We start from the raw sequence: 19,079 nt of genomic DNA on the forward strand, positions 1-19,079 counted from the left end.
TTTGAAAAATTATATTGCGCCTACTCGCACATGGCGAGTAGCTTACCATCCCTTATCAAAATAAAAAAATATTTGGGGCTAGGAGGCTAGGGTGAAGAGACAGTCCTTCATCTCTGGAAGTGTAAAAGTTACTGCAAGGACTCCTCCACTTACAACCATCCACTTAGTGGCCGTTCAAAGTTACAGCAGCACTGAAAATAGTGACTCAGGCCTGTTTTTCACACTTACAAATCAGGGCCGCATCAACACTTGGGCAAGTGGCCTGTATTTAAGACAGTTGCACTGTTCGGGGTGGGTGGGTGTGTGTGTCACGTGATCAGTTCCCGCCCAGGTGCTGACAAGGAAAGCCAATGGGGGAAGCCAGATTCGCTTTATGACCAAGCGATTCACCTAACAAGTGTGGCAAGAATGGTCATAAACTCACTTAACAACTGTCTTGCTCAGCAATGGAGATTTTGGACTCAGTTGTGGTCGAGGGTCACCTGTCCATTCTTACCTCTGAAATAAAGTCACCCTTTGAAAGAAGAGGAGGAGTCAGATCTATGAACGAAAAAAAGAGCCTTTTGTGATTTCCCACCCACCCGCCGCATACGTCTCACCTGAATGAGCCCTGTAAAAAGGCAACGGGTACAAGTATGGGCCAATTATGAGTGAACAAACAATGACCTCCCACCCTAGCCACAAGGGGTGTCTCTTTATTTTCCACTCCTCAGCAACCAACAAATTTAGCATGGCAGCCCTCTCAAATCAGAACATCAATGCAAAAAAGGTGGCAAATAAATTATCAGACAAACTTTAGACACAAAACAAAAACAAGCATATATAAAAACTCCTTCCCCTTGTTTCTCCTGCATCCTCCTAGCACCCTGTATTTGTGAAAAACAGTTTAAAAATACAGTGACACATTTTAATAGGTTTTATATGCCTTAGCAGAGTTTAAGGATACAAAAGCACATCAAACACATCAGAATGAATGAAATGAAATATATTTAGCACCTGTCTTAGCAAGCTGAAATTAAGTGTCAGCACAGGTAGAATTACACTGTAATCCTACAATTCAGTTACATTCACACTAGCTGAACAAATAATGCTTGTTATGGTACACAGCTCATTTTGGGGTCAGTTTGCTTCTTTTTATTATTATTAGAAGTATAGAAAAAGCATGCTAAGTCCTGAGATACATTTTTAAAAACAGAAGCACAATATTTATATCATGTCGAAAATAATTCTGGCACCCGCGAAATAGATCAGAAATAGAGCCAAACACTTTGTAAAATTGCCATCGTTATATAATGTCAAGGGAGATAGCTGTTCACAGGCTAAGCCAGTCAGTCAAATTAAAACCAAAAGCAAGCTCGTATTCAAAAATAAACTCAACCACATGCTTCAATGAATGGATGAATCACTTTTTGTTTTTGTTTTTTTACAGCCAGCTTTTTAGAAGCAGAATGCACTTTTTCTGACCTTTTTTTCCCACCCACCCCAAAATCTTTTCAACTTTAAAAAGAGGAAGCCAATGAAGACAGGAGCAGTGCAATTCGGATACATACATTTAACAGGCATGCAAAGATTTCCTGGTCAAGAGATTATGTTCTTTTTTAAAATAAAAATAAAACATCTTCACCACGCTAAAATGTATTTCCCTTAATGCAACCAGATCTTTGTATATGCAGGCAATTTCCAAATAGGGCACAGGTTAAATTCTTCCCTCTCCACAATTCATAACTAGGTTTGTCTTCCACTACTCAGGATTATTAAACAGGATTATTAAATTATTAACTTTTTTTTTAAAAAAAAAGGAAAGGAGAAAGAAAATAACTTTGAGATGCCCCATACTTTACTTAAGACAAGCCAAGTATTCTTTTCTGAGGTCTCTTCCAAAGATGCACTCAAAAGGATATTGTTGATTTATCTTTCCTTAATAGTCACAACCTCACATTTGGCAAAATGTAAACCTTTCGTGGAAGAGACGCCAATAGCAACATTAACCTCTTTTTCCATGTTCATGGATATCCATTTTGAAAGAAATCTCTGGTTCCTAATAGAGACGGAAACAAGAGTCCTACAGAGGCTGTCCAGAGGCGGGCAAGAAGAGACAAAAAGCACCCCAAATCTAAAAGCTGTAGTCGGTTACAGCTGCACTTGCCTCTCTCTATGACATTTCAAAGACGGAAACGTATAGTTTTATACACTTTTATATACGTGTGTGTGTGTGTGTAGGTATATGTATAAATAAGCTCTAAGTATAACCAGGGCCTCTGTGCACGGAAACAAAACCCTTTTTCCCCCTCCCACTTTTTCTCACCCTTTCCTACGTAAAAAGAGGGGAGACAAGGAGCCTTTAAACAAAAGCCATCAAGCCAAACGTTTCCCCCCCCCCCCAATTTTAAATTACTTACCTTCTCCTCCCGATTCACACCATCAGTAGGGTTTTCTCTGGTGGGGGCTGTGGGAGGGGGGGGGAGCAGGAGATCCCAAGCAAGATCTAAAAAAATAAAAAATAAAAGGAGGGTGGGGGGCAAGGAGAGGGGGAAGAGAGCAGGTGGGAGCCCAATGGGTGGGGAGGGGCCAATTTGGGGTGCGGGGGCAAAATGGGTACCCTGAAAATCTGGTGTTGAGGGGGGGGGGCAGAGAGAGGCTGAAAGGGCTCCAAAGGGGGCCCCTCCCCAGCCAGGAGGGGTGGGGTGGGTCAATGGGAGTGGAAGTGGGGGGAGTCAAAGAGATGGGGGTGCCGCTGCAGCTGGGGGTTGCTTAGGAGGTCGGATCCTCTTGCATGTTAATGGAGGGGGTCCTTGGAAGAGGGAGGGGCCGAGGCCGCGGTGGGAGGAGTTAACGGGCTCAATGATTAAAGGGAAGGGGGGGGCAGGGCTAAAGGGGGGAGGAGGAGGAGGGGAGGGGAGGGTCCAGCCGGCTCCAGGCGCCCCCTCCTCTCTCAGACCTGCTTCCTGCTTGAGGCGCGATCGCCCCACTAGGCCAAAGGGGGAGAAGGACCCACACACTTGAGGGGAGGGGGGGGGGCGTGAAAGGAAAGGGAACAGCCGGCAATTTCTCCTCCGGGTTTTATATTCTCTCCCGCCTCCTCCGTCTTCTTCTCCCCGGCTTTATTTATTTATTTGTTTTAATTCCTAACCCCCTTCAGCGCCGGCGGCCCCCTTCGCTCGGCGTCTCCTCCTCCGGCTTTCTCCCTTCGTCAGCCTCACACACACACACACACACATACACACACACACACACAACCAAAGAGACACCCAGCAACCACCACCCCCAGACAGGCCCGCTCTCCACCTGCCAGTAACGCGCCTGCTCATTGGACGGCCCGGACGGCGCGTGCCTCTCGCGCCCGTCCGTCCTGAGGACGAGAGGGAGGGCGCAAAAGGAGGAGGGGGGAGGAGGAGGGGCCGCCTCGTGACCTCACCCCTCACGGCTTAAACCCAGCCGCGGCCCAATCGGCGGCCGGGATGGAGAAGTCCGTTTCGAAAGCGGGGAGGGATCATTCAAATACATACATATACACACACATACCAACAAAAGGGTGGGGGGGTGTTGAGGAGGGGAAGAAGAGGGCGCTCCGGATTGGTCCAGAAAGGGAGGCGGGGCGAAAGGCGGAGCTTCATCCTTGCCCTGAGGCGGCGGTTGGTGGGTTTCTTTCCACCCGGCGCCCCCTGCAGGAGGGTCGAGGAAGACGGCGCCCGGGGGACAATGGGAACTGTAGTCCAGCCGGCCTGAGGAGAGCAGGGATGAATGGGAGGTGTAGTCCCACTCAAAAAAAAAAAAAAAAGCAGGGGCAGTAGAAATTGCAGCACCCCAGTGGTACCAGGGATGATGAGCTCTGTAGTCGTTTTGCTCCTGCAGATGGGAATTATGGTCCCGTGTGGGCTAGGAACTACCAGAAGGGGCAGTTTTAGCCAGCTGAAAGGGGAGGCTAGGATCTGTGACCGGGGATGATGGATTCTGGGAAGAGGCCCACAGATCTTGGATTATAGGAGTTCTAGTCCCAACAACCCTGGGATGTGAAGGCGATGGGAATGATGGGCCTTGCGAAAGATGCCCAAGAAAACTGCTGTGGAGTCCCAAGTCAGAGAAAACTAAAGGACCATGCTTGTTTTACACGGATTTGGAGTGTGTGTCAAGGCAGAAGATGGGAATTGTAGTCACCGTACAGAGGCTGGGGGAGCTTGTTATTTTGCATGGGTTTGTGGAGTCCATGTCAGGCACATGGGAATTGTAGTTACCACAGATGCCAGGCAGCATAGAAGCACCTGATGGAACTGCCACCCTCTTCCCCTCCAATTGCTTTGACCAAGGATGGGGCTTGTAGTCCATCAGAAAAGGCCAAAAGGACAATGGTTATCACTCCATTGGCTCAAATAATCATCCCCATCTGGGGATAATGGAGCCTATAGTCCAGCAGAAATTGCAATCCGATTGCAGGGACAGGCAAGTGCCCACTCGCTAAACCTCTGGACTTGCAGCAGACAAGGGCTTTCTTTGCAGCTTTTTTACAAATTGCCATTTTCACGCACCGTGGCTTAGCACAGACAAGCTCTGCAGACAAGCCAGCATTCCTTAACAAGGATCAAAGTCAACTCTTCTTTTCCATCAACACCAGGGAAACCAAACCCACATCTCTGCAATCAGGAGGCTGCAGAGCCACCGTCCCTTTTGCATTAATTAATTTATTCATTCGTTTCCGGGTTCAGCGCTGCCACGTACCAGCTTTGCCCTGGCCTCAAATGCAACCAGCTCGCTTATTTTCCCCGGCCACCCTCGATTAAACTTCCCAAACAATTCAATCTTGTTTCCTCATCTCACCCCTCCACACACACCCAAAGAACAATATCAACAAAACACCAGCGTTTCTGTGTTTTTTTAATTTGCTGACTCAAGAGAATTTCTGGGATGGGTGTGTGTGTGTGTGTGTGTGTGTGTGTGTATGAGAACAGGTAGCTCAGATGGCTTGCAATTCTTTTCCATACACTAAAGGGGAGAAGGGATTAGGATTCAAGGATAGAAGGGGAGCACCAAAGTGAGGGTGGGAAAAAAAAGATTCAGTATCTCAAGCAAAGGCAGCAAAAAAAAATGGTGTACACTATAACTATAGGGGGGAGGGCTACACTCCCAGGTCCCAGCGCTGAGAAGACGAGAGAACTGTCCTTCCTTAAGCCCCCCTCCCCAAGCACCCTCATGTTTCTTGAAAGCAACCGCTGGAGAGAAGGGAGGCATTGGGGGGGGGGGAAGAGAAGAATTATAGGATTGCAAACATGGAACCGTTGCCATCAGCTGCCCTTTCCTTTGCTACGACGACGCAGGCGCTAAGGGGAGAGAGGGGGGCTAAATTTAAATCCTCTACTTCATCCTGGGACAGCCTCAGTTTTCTTTTAGTTGACTCGGGGGTTCCTGAAATTCCGCCCGGCAAAACGGGCCTTGCTCCCCAGTTCCTCTTCAATTCTAGAAGGGAAAAAAAAAAACCACATAGAAAGAAAAGTTTTGAAATCCCGCACGAAATCCTCAACTACGACCACATCGCGGGTTATCTTTGCTGATAAGCCAGTGAATTAAGTGAATTCTGCCCCGTTTTACAACCTAAGCGAATCGCTGCAACTGTTTTTAAGTTAGGGACACGGTGTCGAGGATTAAATTAAATTAAATTAAAACGGGAAATAATTGCTATTCATTTACGTTTTGTGTTTCTAAACCAGCCATCTCCCTCAAAAGATGGGCGCTGGCAGGGGGACAATTTAATACGACTGTTAAAAGAACTTATTAAAAAATTAGCATTCCAATTTAAATAAGGTTTAAAGCTTTTAAAATTATACAACGACAATCAAGATCAAAGGGTGGAAATGAAAAATGACTTGATGGAAAGAAAAATTCTGATCATTTTCCATCTTGTGTGAATGCTTCCTTTTCCTGTACTTCGTTGAATGTTTTAAATAAAAAAGTATTTTTCCCCTTCTGCTACCGCTCTTGATGCATAGAACAGAACTTGGCAATCTTACAGGAATCCAGAATTTAGAGAACAATACAACAAAACAATCATGTCTTTACTATGGCTATAGATCAAAAGAAGATGCTGCCCTTTGATCACAATCTGGCCATAAAAACTGCTCTTACCTTAGAATTTGGTTGTATTTAGCTAGGCGTTCGGATCGGCAAGGAGCACCAGTCTTAATCTGGGAAAAGAAAATCAATCAAGGAATATAAGCCTACAAGCAAGAATTCACAAGTAATGGCATCATTTTCATGTCACAAAAAAAGACCACTTAGCCAGGATCTACCATAGTTTCTCCAACCATAGTTTCTCCAACAACTATCATTCTCATAACAATACATCAACATTTCTCAATGGCAGCCATTTTGAAGATGTGTGGACTTCAACTCCCAGAATCCCCCCAGCCAGCTATTCTGGGAGTTGAAGTCCACACATCTTCAAAATGGCTGCCATTCAATGCTGCAGGACACCGTAGTGCAGTCCATCACACAGAGCCCGAAACAAGCTTGTTTCGCAAACCACAATTCGGTCACATGAAACAATACTGCCCGATCTCCCTCCCTGCCCATCCTTTAGGCCGATGCGAGACCCCAACCTCCCCCCACATCCTTCCAGCAACCTTTGAGGCAGGTAAACCCTCACCTGTCCAGTGCAGAGACCAACCACCAAGTCGGCAATGAAGGTGTCCTCCGTCTCCCCAGAGCGATGGCTCACCATCACCCCCCATCCATTGGACTGGGCCATCTTGCAGCTAAAATAGGGAAAGGGGAAAAGAGACCACGAGGTGATTTTTTTTCAAACCGGCAAGCAAAGACCATCAAACCAAGAGCTGGGTGACTTTTCCCTGAATTTGAATTCTTTATTTGAGATTGCAGCTCCAACTCTGTTCTCAGGGGAGGGAGGGAGGAGGGAGGGAGAGGGAGGGGGAGAGAGAGGAGGGAGGGAGGGAGAGGACTGAGACTTTTGGCTTCATGCAAGGAAAGCAGCAGAAGTCTTTCTCAAACTCCACCAGAAATGAGTCTTTGTGAGCCTTGTTGCGCCGGCGCAGCCTCTTGGAGTAGGATGCCTCACAGGTCCCAAAGACTCGTTTCTGGTGGAGTTTGGGGGAGAGAAAGACTTCTGCTGCTTTCCTTGCATGCAGCCAAAAGCAGCAGAAGAAAGAAGCGGACTTACGCCTGCAGCGACTCGGTGACAGAGCCGATCTGGTTCACTTTGAGAAGAAGACAATTGCATGACTTCTCCTGCACGGCTTTGCTGATGCGCTTAGGGTTGGTTACCGTCAGGTCGTCACCCACCACCTGGATCCCGGCCTCGGCCGTGAACTTCTTCCAGGCTGGCCAATCGTCCTGGTCGAAGGGATCTTCGATGGAAACCACTGAGGAAGACAGAGAAGAGACGGATCTGTGATGGAGCTGCTTGGCCATCCTTTCACTGGGCTCGTTTCTACCCATTTTACAGAAAACAGCAGCAACTACTGAGGCGAGCGGTAGAACTACGAGGCTCACCATGACATTAGACCACCCAACTGAATTTTCTCACCAATGTCATTTGCAAAAGCAAGACAATAATCAAATATTATTTATTTTTATTCAAATTGTGTGGCCGCCCCTCTCATCCAAGCAATTCTAGGCACAACTCCTGGTTTCTGGGTTGACCTAGTTTCATCCTTTAGTATACTATTATGATTGATCACCATCTTCTTCTTTTAATGCCCCTGGAGCTGAGTGTTTACTGGCCAGATGCCTTTCTTGTTGCCAATGCGGAGTTTTTTTTCCAGCAGACATATTCTCATTGTGCCCAGAGAAATATCTACCTCTATCTAGGATTGCAGCCTAAATTGTGAGACAAGACTTCTACCTCTAGGCCATCATACCGTTCCTATTTAGTATCCTATTATAATTTATGTTGTTTGCTTATTTAGTATCCTGTGACTATCACTGAATTTATATCTCACAATTTATTATTGCATTTATGATTATGATCAAGATTTATTACTTGTGATAATGAGAGTTTATGCACCAGAGACAAATTCTTTGTGTGTCATACTTGGCCAATAAAGAATTCTATTCTAAATTTTAAATTTTACTTTTTTTTTTTTCAATTTGCCCAGCTAGTTAATTTCCTCGTTCCTTTCAAATTTCAGGCATTTATTTCAATTTCGAAGCTGAGCAACTACCCAGAAATTCTGCACTGCTTACAACCAAAACTTTAAACGGGACATAAACCGAAGCAATAATATTACAGATTATCTTCCTTTTCTGGCATTAAATATTTTGCTTTAGAAAAATCAAGATTTTGGTGTCAGTGACTACGCACAATTTATTATAAAGGACAGTCCTTTAGTTCAAGTTTGCTTTCGGATGCCAAAAGAAAGTCACTCCAGAAAAGGGTGAATTCCTTTACAATGCCCTTAACGGGGAGGAGGATCTGAATTCGAAATGTGCCACGGAGCATACACACCTGGGTAGTTTTTGACAAAGCTCTTGTACAGGTCAGCCAGCTGATCGGGAGAGATATATCGGCTAGGATCATCTGGGGATTTGAAGTCCAGGTCATATTTCCCATCACGATAAAATTCAGACGCCGCCACGTCCATTCCGATGACAATCTTATCCGTGTAGCCGGCCTTGCCGATGGCATTCTTCAACAGCTCCAGAGCTAAAGAGAAAACACGAGCAAAGCCACTGAAGAAAGGGCCGATTAGCAAGCAATTAAGCAAAAGACAATCAAGTAATTTTGGAAGTTGGAAGTCCAGTGATGCTGGCTAGGGGATTCTGGGAGTTAAAGTCCACTGATGCTGACTAGGAGATTCTGGGAGTTGAAGTCCATTTATCCTGGGTGGAGAATTCTGGGAGTTGAAGTCCACTCAAGCTGGCTGAGGAATTCTGGGAGTTGGAGTCCATTTACGCTGGTTGGGGAATTCCGGGAATTGAAGTTCACTTAATCTGAGAAACACTACCTTTAAAATCTAACCATCCAGGCCATTTACCTTCCTTGTTCTCCAGGATGTTGGGGGCAAAGCCTCCTTCATCCCCCACGTTGGTGGCATCCTTGCCATACTTCTCCTTGATAACGTTCTTCAGGTTGTGGTACACTTCCGCCCCCATCCGCATGGCTTCCTTGAAGCTCTCTGCCCCGACAGGAAGGATCATAAACTCCTGCATGGCCAGCTTGTTCCCAGCATGAGAACCGCCGTTGATCACGTTGAAAGCCTTCGGAGACACCAAGGACCCCAAAACAGTGGTTTTAACCCACAAACCAAGAGAGAACCAGCGTAAAACCAACTCAAGCTTCTAGTCCTTAACACTTGCCCCAACAGTCTTGTCCAAACGGTCTCCACGGATGACACACCGTGGAGCACCATTCCCAGAGGTTTACAAGGACTTACAACTGGTTCCTTAATCATCATCATCTTTTAACCACCCCATAATCCCTTGCAGGGTGGAATCTGGGCAACGGAATGGAGCTAGGGTGTTTACTGGCCGGATGCCCTTCCTGTCACCAATGAGGAGTTTTGTTCAGCTTATTCAGCTATTCTCATTGTGCGGAGAGAAATATCTGCCTCTACCTAGGATCGTGAGGAGAGAGCTCCCCCTCTAGGCCAACCGTAACATTGTTGTTACATGGGGGGTAACTGCTGGAATCCTGACAACTAAGCACATGGAAAGGAACTGAAGAGGTCTGGGGTTTGTCTGTGGGGATTCTCATTCAGGTCATGGTTGTCCCAAAGGTGCTTTTTCAAGAGACCACTGGACTTTTTTTCCCCCTTGAAGAGGTTTCGCTTCCCATCCGAGAAGTTTCTTCCGTTCTGAGTGAATGGCGTGGAATGGACTATAAATCCTTCCAGGCAGAACTTTGATGCAAACCCCAGACCCAAAGAGGTAACTGGACTTTCTTTCTTTTCCCTTGAAGACGTTTCGCTTCCCATTTCAGAAGCTTCTACCGTTCTGACCGGTGGAGAACAGAAGGATTTATTATTCCATTCCCCGACATTGAGTCAGAACGGGAGAAGCCTCTCGGATGAGGAGCGAAACCTCTTCAAGGAAAACCAAAAAAAGTCCAGCTGCTTGAATGAAAGGATTAATGGACTCCTGCATTCATGCTCAAAATATTTGATCTGCAGTTTCACTTCCGGCCAAGAGTCGGCTTTCTGCATGGCACAGCAAAATAAACTTACAGGCACCGGCAAAATAACTTCTTTGTTCCCGGCCAAATTGGCAATGTGGCGATACAGAGGTATCTCCTTCTCCGCCGCACCAGCCTTGCACACCGCAAGAGAGACACCCAGGATTGCATTCGCACCAAATTTAGCTGCCGTAAAGACACAAACAGACACAAAAAAAGAGGAATGTTATTTCCTTGCAATCGGTTCTCAACATACAGGTTGCTGCCGCTCAAATTCCTTGACTCAAATTGCTTATGTTTAAAGATTAAAAATGAAAATTGTGCTATTTTGGAGCTGGAATAATTTTTCCACCCTTTCCCCAACCAAAATACGACCTACCCTGAAAGTAAGCCCTAGCTTGATTTTTTTTTACACATGCACCCAATATAAGCCCTACCCCCCAAAGTAAGCCCTAATTTAGATCCTGCCCACTCCTCCAGAGTGCAGGGGTACAAATTAAGCTAGGTTGGGGATGAGGGGGTGATGAAGCTGGCCTATTATTTACCTTCGGACAGGTGTAGCCAGGCCTCACACACCCCGACACCTGCCTTGCCAGCCCATTTCTTCTGCAGCCGGCAAGGCTTTCCTGAAGGCCTCTGGAGCTGAGAACAAAGCTCAGGATCGATCCAGAGCTGTTATCAGCTACAGAGGCCTTCAGGAAAGCCTTGCCAGCCACAGAAGTTCCTGAGGGCTTCTTGACAGCAAATGGAAGCCAGGGGTGACGCACGCAAGTGAGGTTAGTCAGTGGATGACATCCCCTGAAAATAAGACCTGGTGCCTTTTTCTTTCTTTTTTTTTGGTGGCAGCAAAATATAAGACAGGGTCTTATTTTCGAGGAAGCACGCTATCTCTAGCACTGTCCCTTTTAAAATTAGCCAGACCCATTTTCGGCTTCGATTATATCAACTAGAAATAATTCAGACCACAGTGGAGCCAAACATTTCCGTTCCCAAGCATGACAGTTGCTCATTTGAGTTGTTCCCCAGCTTACGGCCTTTTTGCCACGGTTGTTAAGCGAAGCACTAGTCGTTAAACGAATCATGCCACTGTTAAGTGAATCCCAGCTTCCCCCATTGATTTGCTCATTGGAAGCCAGCTGGGGCCTCCCTCACTGCTAACCCTTTTAAGGCTCCAAAGGATAACTTATTTCTTTAACTTAAGAATTGTGTCAGCAGCAAAGCACAAGAGTGTATCGTTAAAAGACTTTCAAAATAATTTTGCTCCCCATATGCAAGGGTGAAACCTCCTATACTTACACTTGTTCTCAGAGCCATCCATCTCAATCATCAACTTGTCAATCTTTTCCTGCTCCACCACACTTATATTCTACGGGGGGAGGTGGGGGAGAGAAGAGATCAGAAACAATCATAATTTAGCTTATGATCCCCAGTCCTGGGTGATCAACTTACACACACTCACCCATTGTGGCTTCTAATCCTAGTTTGTGACTTAAACTGCATAAAGCAAGAACCCCTAGCTTAAAATAGGGGTGTTAAGACCTGGGCAGCTTTAAGACTTGTGGACTTCAACTCCCAGAATCCACCAGCCAGCATAGCCAGGGACTCCCAACCTGGCTGGGGAATTCTGGGAGTTGAAGACCACAGGCCTTAAAAAATTGCCAAGGTTGGACAACCGAGGTTTAAAGCGATTCTTTGCTCCTTCGGACGTCCTTAAAAACACACAGCCCTCCCCGTGCAAAGAATTTTTAAAAAAACACCACACGTTTTCCCATGCAGCCCAGTGCTCAGCCTACACTACAGGGTTAGCGTTAAGGGGGAGCCATGCCTACCTTGTTAACCAGGGCGGGCGCGATAGTTTTATTCACATGCTCAACAGCCTTTGAGACACCTGGAAGGAACAACCAAGAACCATCAACTACACTCAAAAACTCTGCAAGGAGCAACAGGCATTTAGTAAGAGGGGCTGGCAGGCAAGCAATACAAATTTCAGTCTCCTAGTCCTCAAACCAAGAGATCCAAGCATGCATTTAGCGGTTGTTAAATCCCCCTTTTCCTGAACAATTACGGAGAAACATCAAATCCAGGAATGCCAGCGAGGAGGTCAGCACCCAAATCGTGCAAAATGGTAACAGCCCAGCCAGTGTGCATCTGTTACCTGAGTGCACAGCGCTGGCGCCAGGAACATATTAATGTACTTAACGGCTCTGGAAACACCTGAGAAGGCACAGGGTTTGTGGAGGGAAGAGAAAGAGAGATGGGAAAGAAAGAAAGAAAGAAAGAAAGAAAGAAAGAAAGAAAGAAAGAAAAAGAAAGAAAGAAAGAAAGAAAGAAAGAAAGAAAGAAAGAAAGAAAGAAAGAAAGAAAGAAAGAAAGAAAGAAAGGAGAAAAAGATGAAAAGAAAGAGGAAAGAAGGAAGGAGAAGGAAAGAGAAAGAAGGAAAAAGAGAAAGAAGGAAAGAAAGATGAAAAGAAAGAGGGAAAGATGAAAAGAGGGAAAGGGAAGGAAAAAAGGAAGGAAAGGAAAAGATGAATGCTCACAAAGACGACAAAAGCAGCACTTCATGCAGGGAAGGAAGAGGAAAAAAAAGGAGTGCGCATGAAATGCACAGCAAGAGAGACCCCTGGGACAGAGAGAGTGTATCTGACAACAGTTTAATGCGACGTTAAGTTTTGAATTGGGGAACGGACACAAATCCAATCACGCTAAATGGATCTGCCAGAGATATTCACAGAAGACAAACCGTGGCTTCACATTTCTCCCTGAATTTATCCCCCGCCCCCCAGAGGCAAATCTGAAGTATTGTGGCAGTTTAAAAGCAAAAGTACATTCCAACACTTATCTTACAAAGATTGTAGCTAAGCTACCGGATCTTCTGCCCACAAAAATCCTTAATTGGAGAACGTGATTGATGACACCCGGCCTGTGAAGATGCTTAATTGGAGAATCTGATTTATGACACACCCAAGGGAGGGAGGGGGAAACAGGGTCACAAATGACTGTAAATTACATATGCCAAAGTTGGCTTCATACAGGTTAATGCCATAGATGTTGCGCCTAATAAATCATTTTGTTTCTTTTGAAGCTTGGCTTGAGGCACTTGATTCAATTAGGGCGATCCCTGGAACCCTGACAGTACTTATGTCTGAGCCTTTTTTTTGGGGGGGGGGGGGAACAGGGCGACACCGTGTGTTCAATAAATATGGAATTATTTGAAGGACACTACTAGCAAAGCAGAGCAGATTGACAATTTTCAAGTGAAAGCCACGTAGCTACCCCTAGCCGGAAGGGGCTACCTTTTCCCAGGAAGCGAGTCTTGTCGTTGTCACGGAGTTCCAGGGCTTCGTAGATACCAGTTGACGCTCCGCTGGGAACGGCAGCACGGAAGAGACCTGTGGCGGGGGGGGAGGAAAAAGGTAGGAGCCCATTTGTTGAGCCGAAGGAAGACGAACCATTTTCCCAGCCTTGGGAGCGAAAAAACGATTAGGAACTTTGGGGGGGGTGGGGTGTCTTCCAAGGCTACTAACCTCTGCTGGTGTGGACGTCTACTTCAACGGTGGGATTCCCACGGGAGTCGAAGATTTCACGGGCGAAGATCCTGAGGATGGACATGGTGTTGGTCTAAAGGAAAAAGGACAAGAGAAAAAATGTTTTAATTTCGCCCCCCCCAAAAAAAACCCCATCATATCCACATATTCTGGAAGCCAGGAATGTGAATTTTTCCAGCGAGTAAAGGTTTCTAAGGCAAGTGGCACATCTGAAAACACACTGAGGGCTAGAAACTTGGGAAGGGGAGAGGGAGAGAAAGAAAAAGAGAGAAAGAAAAAGAGGAAGGGAGGAGAGAAAGGCAGGAAGGAAGGCAGGAAGGAAGGAGACAAAAGAAGGAGGAGAGAAAGAAAGGGGAGGAAGGAAGAAGGGAGAGGAAGAAAGAATGAAAGAAAGGAGGAAAAGGAAAGGAAGGAAGGAAGGGCTTTTCATTCATGCAAGATATAAATGCAAAGAGACTTCTTCCGGCATTCAAATTAAATATTGGCAGAAGGAATGGTTTGTCTGCTTATTTTCAGACGTCCTCGAGACCCAAACTCTCCCTCCACAGCCTGGCCAGGAGAGGTCCATGGCCACATACATAGCCATTTCTTTGCAAATCCAATTTGCTTCCGTAAATAATGAACATTTCCCACCAGTGATGGAAAAGCAAGGAAACTGCCCCCTTTCCCATGTCTGAATTAAAACCAACAACCTTCTCTCTCTCTCCATTCTCGATTTCCATATTTATTTTTTAAAAAAACAGGATAAATCCAGACAGAAATCCAGCCTTCTAAACAAAACCTTGCCATTCCATTATTATATTTTCATTTTACGGCCTTTATGGCCCACACAGAGTTGCTGTGGATGATACAAACAGCCAGATCAATGGAATAAATTAAAACACTGCGGATGGGTTGGTGAGCAGAACCTTTGCAACAAATACATCAATTGATTTTTTTTTTAAAAAAAAGAACAGCTCCCATCATCCACAGCCAGCAGGGCACTCAGACCCGGGTTTATAGGGGCGGTAGTCCACCCATCTAATCCATAGATTAATCTGAGACAGAGTCCAGATTTCAGTTTAGCTAGGAAACAAACCATGCTGGTATTCATTCGTCCTCTGGATTTATTGAAGGACAGACTAAAAATAAACCCATTTTTGTTAATATTTTAACAAGGAAGGAAGGAAGGTAAATTGATACACTGAATTTGAAGAAGGCAGACAAAAAAAACCCCGACAATATAAAAACAATCCTGAGCTGGCCAGCTAAAATCTTTAAATGAACTGGAGAGGAAAAACAACGAATTCCTTGCAATTCCAGGTTTTGCCCTGCAGAGAGAACACTGAATATTTCAAATATCTCCCAACACGGCTTTACCGGCATAGAAGCCAGCGCTCTTGCGTGAATCTTTCCTCCAGCTAAGGTCACCTTCAAATTAAGCGCTGCCCTAAAAACACTCATGGAAAAAAAATGATTTTTTTTTTAAAAAATTTAAATCACGTGTCCGTTCCAGGCTGCGGGTGAATAAAATGGAGCCTTCCACAGCTCTTGGTAACCAAGCCTGCTCTCAAATGTCTTGGCTCAACCTGACTCAGCGTTTTACGTAACTGTAAAAAAAAAAAATTACCTTGCAGGAAATCAAGTTCTGGAATCGGAATGACTCAGTTTTTGCAAACGGCTGTGACTATCAGTGTTGTACCTTATGATTCTCTTTTACGTATACTGAAGAGTATTTGCACCAGGACAAATTCCTTGTGTGTCCAGCCACACTTGGCCAATAAAGAATTCTTATCTATTCCGCTTCTCTCCAAATTAAGGAGAAATTTTGAATTTCCCAAGCCCTCTGAAAAAAGATACAAGCAACTTCCAAACTCTAGGAAACCTGAAGTCTCTTTTCCACCCCTTGGTGTCCATCACACCCAGAAAGGTTGAGGGAAGGGTTTCCCCATATTTTAAATATCTGGGAAGGCAGAAACTTTGCAAAGCCTGTTGCAAAGACTTTAAAGCCTGTGCACCATTCACCGTTGTGTTAAGCGTTGCACAAGAGCGTGCCAATGAATTAAAAAGGATGATTAAAAGCTAAGCCACGCAATTAGGACGTGACTAAACTTCTCCGCTGGAGGGGGAAATTTTGGCTGCGTGACTAAGAATAAAACTCACACTTTGTAAAAAAAAAGTGGCCGCATGGAAGGGTTTTTTTTTTAATTAAAAAAAAAAAAACCCTTTGAGCATATGGCTGCAACTTTCTGCATTAGGCAACAACTGTCCTTCCCATCAATCACGGTTTGTCCTTCTCAGGAGACGGAAGTATGTAAGGCATGAAAGGCGGACCAGCTGCTCCAGGCCATCTTCATCTCGATCTCATTTCCGCCTTAAGAAAAGGGGGGGGGCTCTGCACGTGGTTTTCCCCCCTTAAAAGGAGGATTCTGTGGTCCACGTGCGAAAAGGATGCCCGCATCTCAGCTACCCCCAAGCCATTTTACCAAGGCAGTCTGTTGCAAAGGCTTCGGAAAATGATGGCCAAGGGGCTTCTGCGGAATCACCAACTCTCCCCCACACCCACCCCCCAAAAAGATCATTTTCCCACCAAACTCAGGTGTCCTGCAGCTTAGATTCTTAACCTTGTAAGCAAATAAAGGCATGAATAATATTTTGAACAAGGCCAGCGAAGTAAATGAAAGGGGTTTCCCTTATTTTGCAGAAAATGTAAGAAAAAATAAAAATCTGCAGGTTTTCTCTGGCTCTGGAACACCTTTTAATATGGGATTTTATTTCATTAACACAGGATTTATTTCATTAAAAATTAGGAAACGAGAGGCAAACATTAGAAACCGAAAGTATTATTATGCGTATTTGTTAGATAAATATAAATTGCTACCATGAGGAAGTATATGCCATCCTTAGAAGCCGGAAGAGTACTTAATACTTACATAGTATTAATATATTTAATATACTCAAATAGTATTATTGTTGTAAGTATTGGGTATAAAGTAAATTAACCCAGACAATAGGCTGTTCATTAAGAAACGTTTTCTTTTAAACCTGCAAGTTTTCTGTAGAAGAACAACAGGTTTGTTACCCCTCAGCCCCTCCTTATTTTTAACCCTTCTCTGCAGCCCTCCCCTCCTGAACAAAAGGGGGGATTAATCCATTTTTTTGGCTGCCACTGAAGCCACAGGACCTAAGATACAGACAAACAATGCGTCTGGAGCATCCTTTAAAAATAAAGGTTTTTTTTTTCTGAAGCCTTTACAGCATCCTATTTGCTTTACAGGAGATGAAACAAACGCTCTTTTTAACCCCATTTTTCAAGCTTGCTTTGATTTTAGCCTAGGTTTTTCCACCCATGCCTTCCACACTTGTTGGGACTACTATACAACACTCCCCTACCTACATCAGCTGGCAGGGAACCATTGGTAATATAGTCCTGGGTTAACTAAAGGGCGCCATGTTGGGCTTCTTTGGACCACTCGCTTAAGGAAACTAGTTTCCCCAGGTGCCATGATGCAAACCTTAAAATAAAAAATATTAAATAAATGCTTTTTTTTAAAAATGCATGATGAAATGCTGAAAATGGAAAGTGCGGGGTTCCCTTTTTGCTCTTAGCAAAATGCAAATCTCCGAAAATGTTTGCAAAAGGGACGCCCAAAGGCACACCTATTTCCTCTCCTTGCAAAAAAGGAAATGTCGAAACGTCTTAAACCAGAGTTTGCAAACCTCTGAAAGAAGATTGATATATAGATGTATATAACATTGCTGCGAAATATCCCACCCCCCCATCCTCCAAAGCAAACGCTTTCCCAACTTACCTTACGCTAAAGCTCTCTGACGCTGCAGCAGCACCTAAGGAAATAAATTGCAATAATAGTTTTTTTTGTGGGTGTTTGGGGTTTGGTTTTTTTTGTAATTAAAATTGAAGAAAATCTAATCACTGCAACGTTGCTCGCCTCGCGCAGTCCGGGCAACTAAAGAAGATGCGGCCGGCGCGCACTAAACTATAGCCCGGTTCATGCAGATGAGATGGTCTCGTTGCGGCTTTTCATTGGCCGGCCGCGCCGCCCTGCCGCCCGCCGATTGGCCGGGCGGGCCTCTCGCCAGCTCGGCCTCTTGGCGCGTGCGCTACGTGCTCGGGCATTTTCTCCTTTGCGCAGTCGCGTGGGCGGGCCGCATTCAGTTTAGTTTCCTTTTTTAAATTTCTTTAGCCAGAGATGGAAAAATCCCCATTTTTGTAAATCGGAGGGGAAGATTTTGAACCGGGCTTAATTTTTTTTTAATCTTCTCCATGCTGCGCATTGGATAGCTTGAAAACTGGAATAATTCTCTTGCACAGAAATCATTATCCAGTAATCCAAAGCTTAATAATCAAATTAATAACCAAAATAGCCAAAAGCTTCTTTATTCTAAATATCCAATCTGAATAGTACAAAAGACTACAATTGAATATAGACTTTAATACATTTAACACTTAATTTTCATACTAATGAAAACAAACTTCTAAACAGGATCTGAAGTTTGTAAAATTGTAGCTTTAAATGTGATTTAGCACTTTTTTTAAAATCACAACTGGACGTGTTCACTTTAGTATTTCTCAGTGTTTCTGTGCTAATATTTACTCTGAAAGGGAACTACTATACAATAGAGACTGATATCTGTAAAATTTAAACCAAGGAAGTGATGTATTTAAGAATTCTAAAATGCTGTTTTCCAAACCCCAACTTCATTGCGTCTTTTAATGTCTATAAAAGTCCAGTTTAATTGCTTGTCTTAACACAGACAGGGTTAGACTTACCTGGTCAAAACTCATTTACAACAGATTTGCAAAAATGCTAATTATACTTCATGAGAAAACATACCTCTTAGCCTCTTATTTGGTCTAATTTGGCCCAAAACCCATTACTTTTTTAAAAGAGACCCCAAAATATGCAAACTTCACCTCCTTGGAAAAATTGAGTATTCTAACTTTTCTGACACATCCTGAACAGATTCACGTACAAATAAAAAAACCACTTCCATCCTAGTCAACCAAGATGTCATTTCACCTAAAACCTCGTGTCCAACAAATAAACCAATTTATGGCGTAGGAAGGTTGAATTAAACCCCTGCAGTAAATTATGAATTGAATGCAGAGACAGAAGTAAGTGGTATTCAGTCCTTAGTAGTTTCAGAGAAGGAATTTGGCTTCAGCCTTGCAATGAATTTCTAGTAGCAATAAAAACACCGAAAGTTCTCCCTTTGAGCAAATAAATGCTGGAATTATTTTGTCCCTGAATCTTTTTTTTCTAAACAATACTATAGCGCTCTGAGGCTACTAGTGTGTAGATACACACAAGGATTGTATTATTTTTAAGGTCATGCAGCCAGTTAATTTTCTGTGAGCGTCTGGAAGAATCGCCGTCAGAATTGGGAATTTTGGCGACTTTCTTAACAGCCGACAT

At 44.4% G+C, this 19,079-nt stretch overlaps 2 protein-coding genes across 3 annotated transcripts in view; both read right to left on the reverse strand.

Annotated features, from left to right (window-relative positions):
• The window catches only part of RERE (arginine-glutamic acid dipeptide repeats), a 203,985-nt gene extending 200,718 nt beyond the window's left edge, over positions 1-3,267 (reverse strand). The window contains 2 exon segments of the mRNA XM_026715844.2: positions 2,400-2,485; positions 3,131-3,267. Of these exon segments, the coding sequence (XP_026571629.2) occupies positions 2,400-2,485; positions 3,131-3,218 (174 nt within the window). The 5' untranslated portion in view covers positions 3,219-3,267.
• Positions 3,268-4,852: 1,585 nt separating this feature from the next.
• Positions 4,853-17,677, reverse strand: ENO1 (enolase 1). Of its 2 annotated transcripts, none has more exons than XM_026715749.2 (12): positions 17,454-17,677; positions 13,642-13,735; positions 13,411-13,506; positions 11,947-12,005; positions 11,414-11,483; positions 10,170-10,303; positions 8,982-9,204; positions 8,453-8,650; positions 7,166-7,367; positions 6,635-6,743; positions 6,115-6,173; positions 4,853-5,448 (listed from the first exon to the last, which is right to left on the reverse strand). In XM_026715749.2, the coding sequence occupies exons 2-12, from the start codon at positions 13,724-13,726 to the stop codon at positions 5,379-5,381; spliced, it is 1,305 nt and encodes a 434-aa protein (XP_026571534.1). In that variant the 5' UTR covers positions 13,727-13,735; positions 17,454-17,677; the 3' UTR covers positions 4,853-5,378. The 2 variants fall into 2 exon arrangements, with proteins under 2 accessions (XP_026571534.1, XP_087771050.1); XM_087914924.1 differs by lacking the exon at positions 11,947-12,005 and adding an exon at positions 12,273-12,331 and having other exon boundaries at positions 17,454-17,653.
• Positions 17,678-19,079: the final 1,402 nt, after the last annotated feature.

Source organism: Pseudonaja textilis, chromosome 18 (genome assembly GCF_049901715.1).
Source record: "Pseudonaja textilis isolate UNSWEBS1 chromosome 18, rPseTex1.2, whole genome shotgun sequence".
Taxonomy (NCBI): domain Eukaryota; kingdom Metazoa; phylum Chordata; class Lepidosauria; order Squamata; family Elapidae; genus Pseudonaja; species Pseudonaja textilis.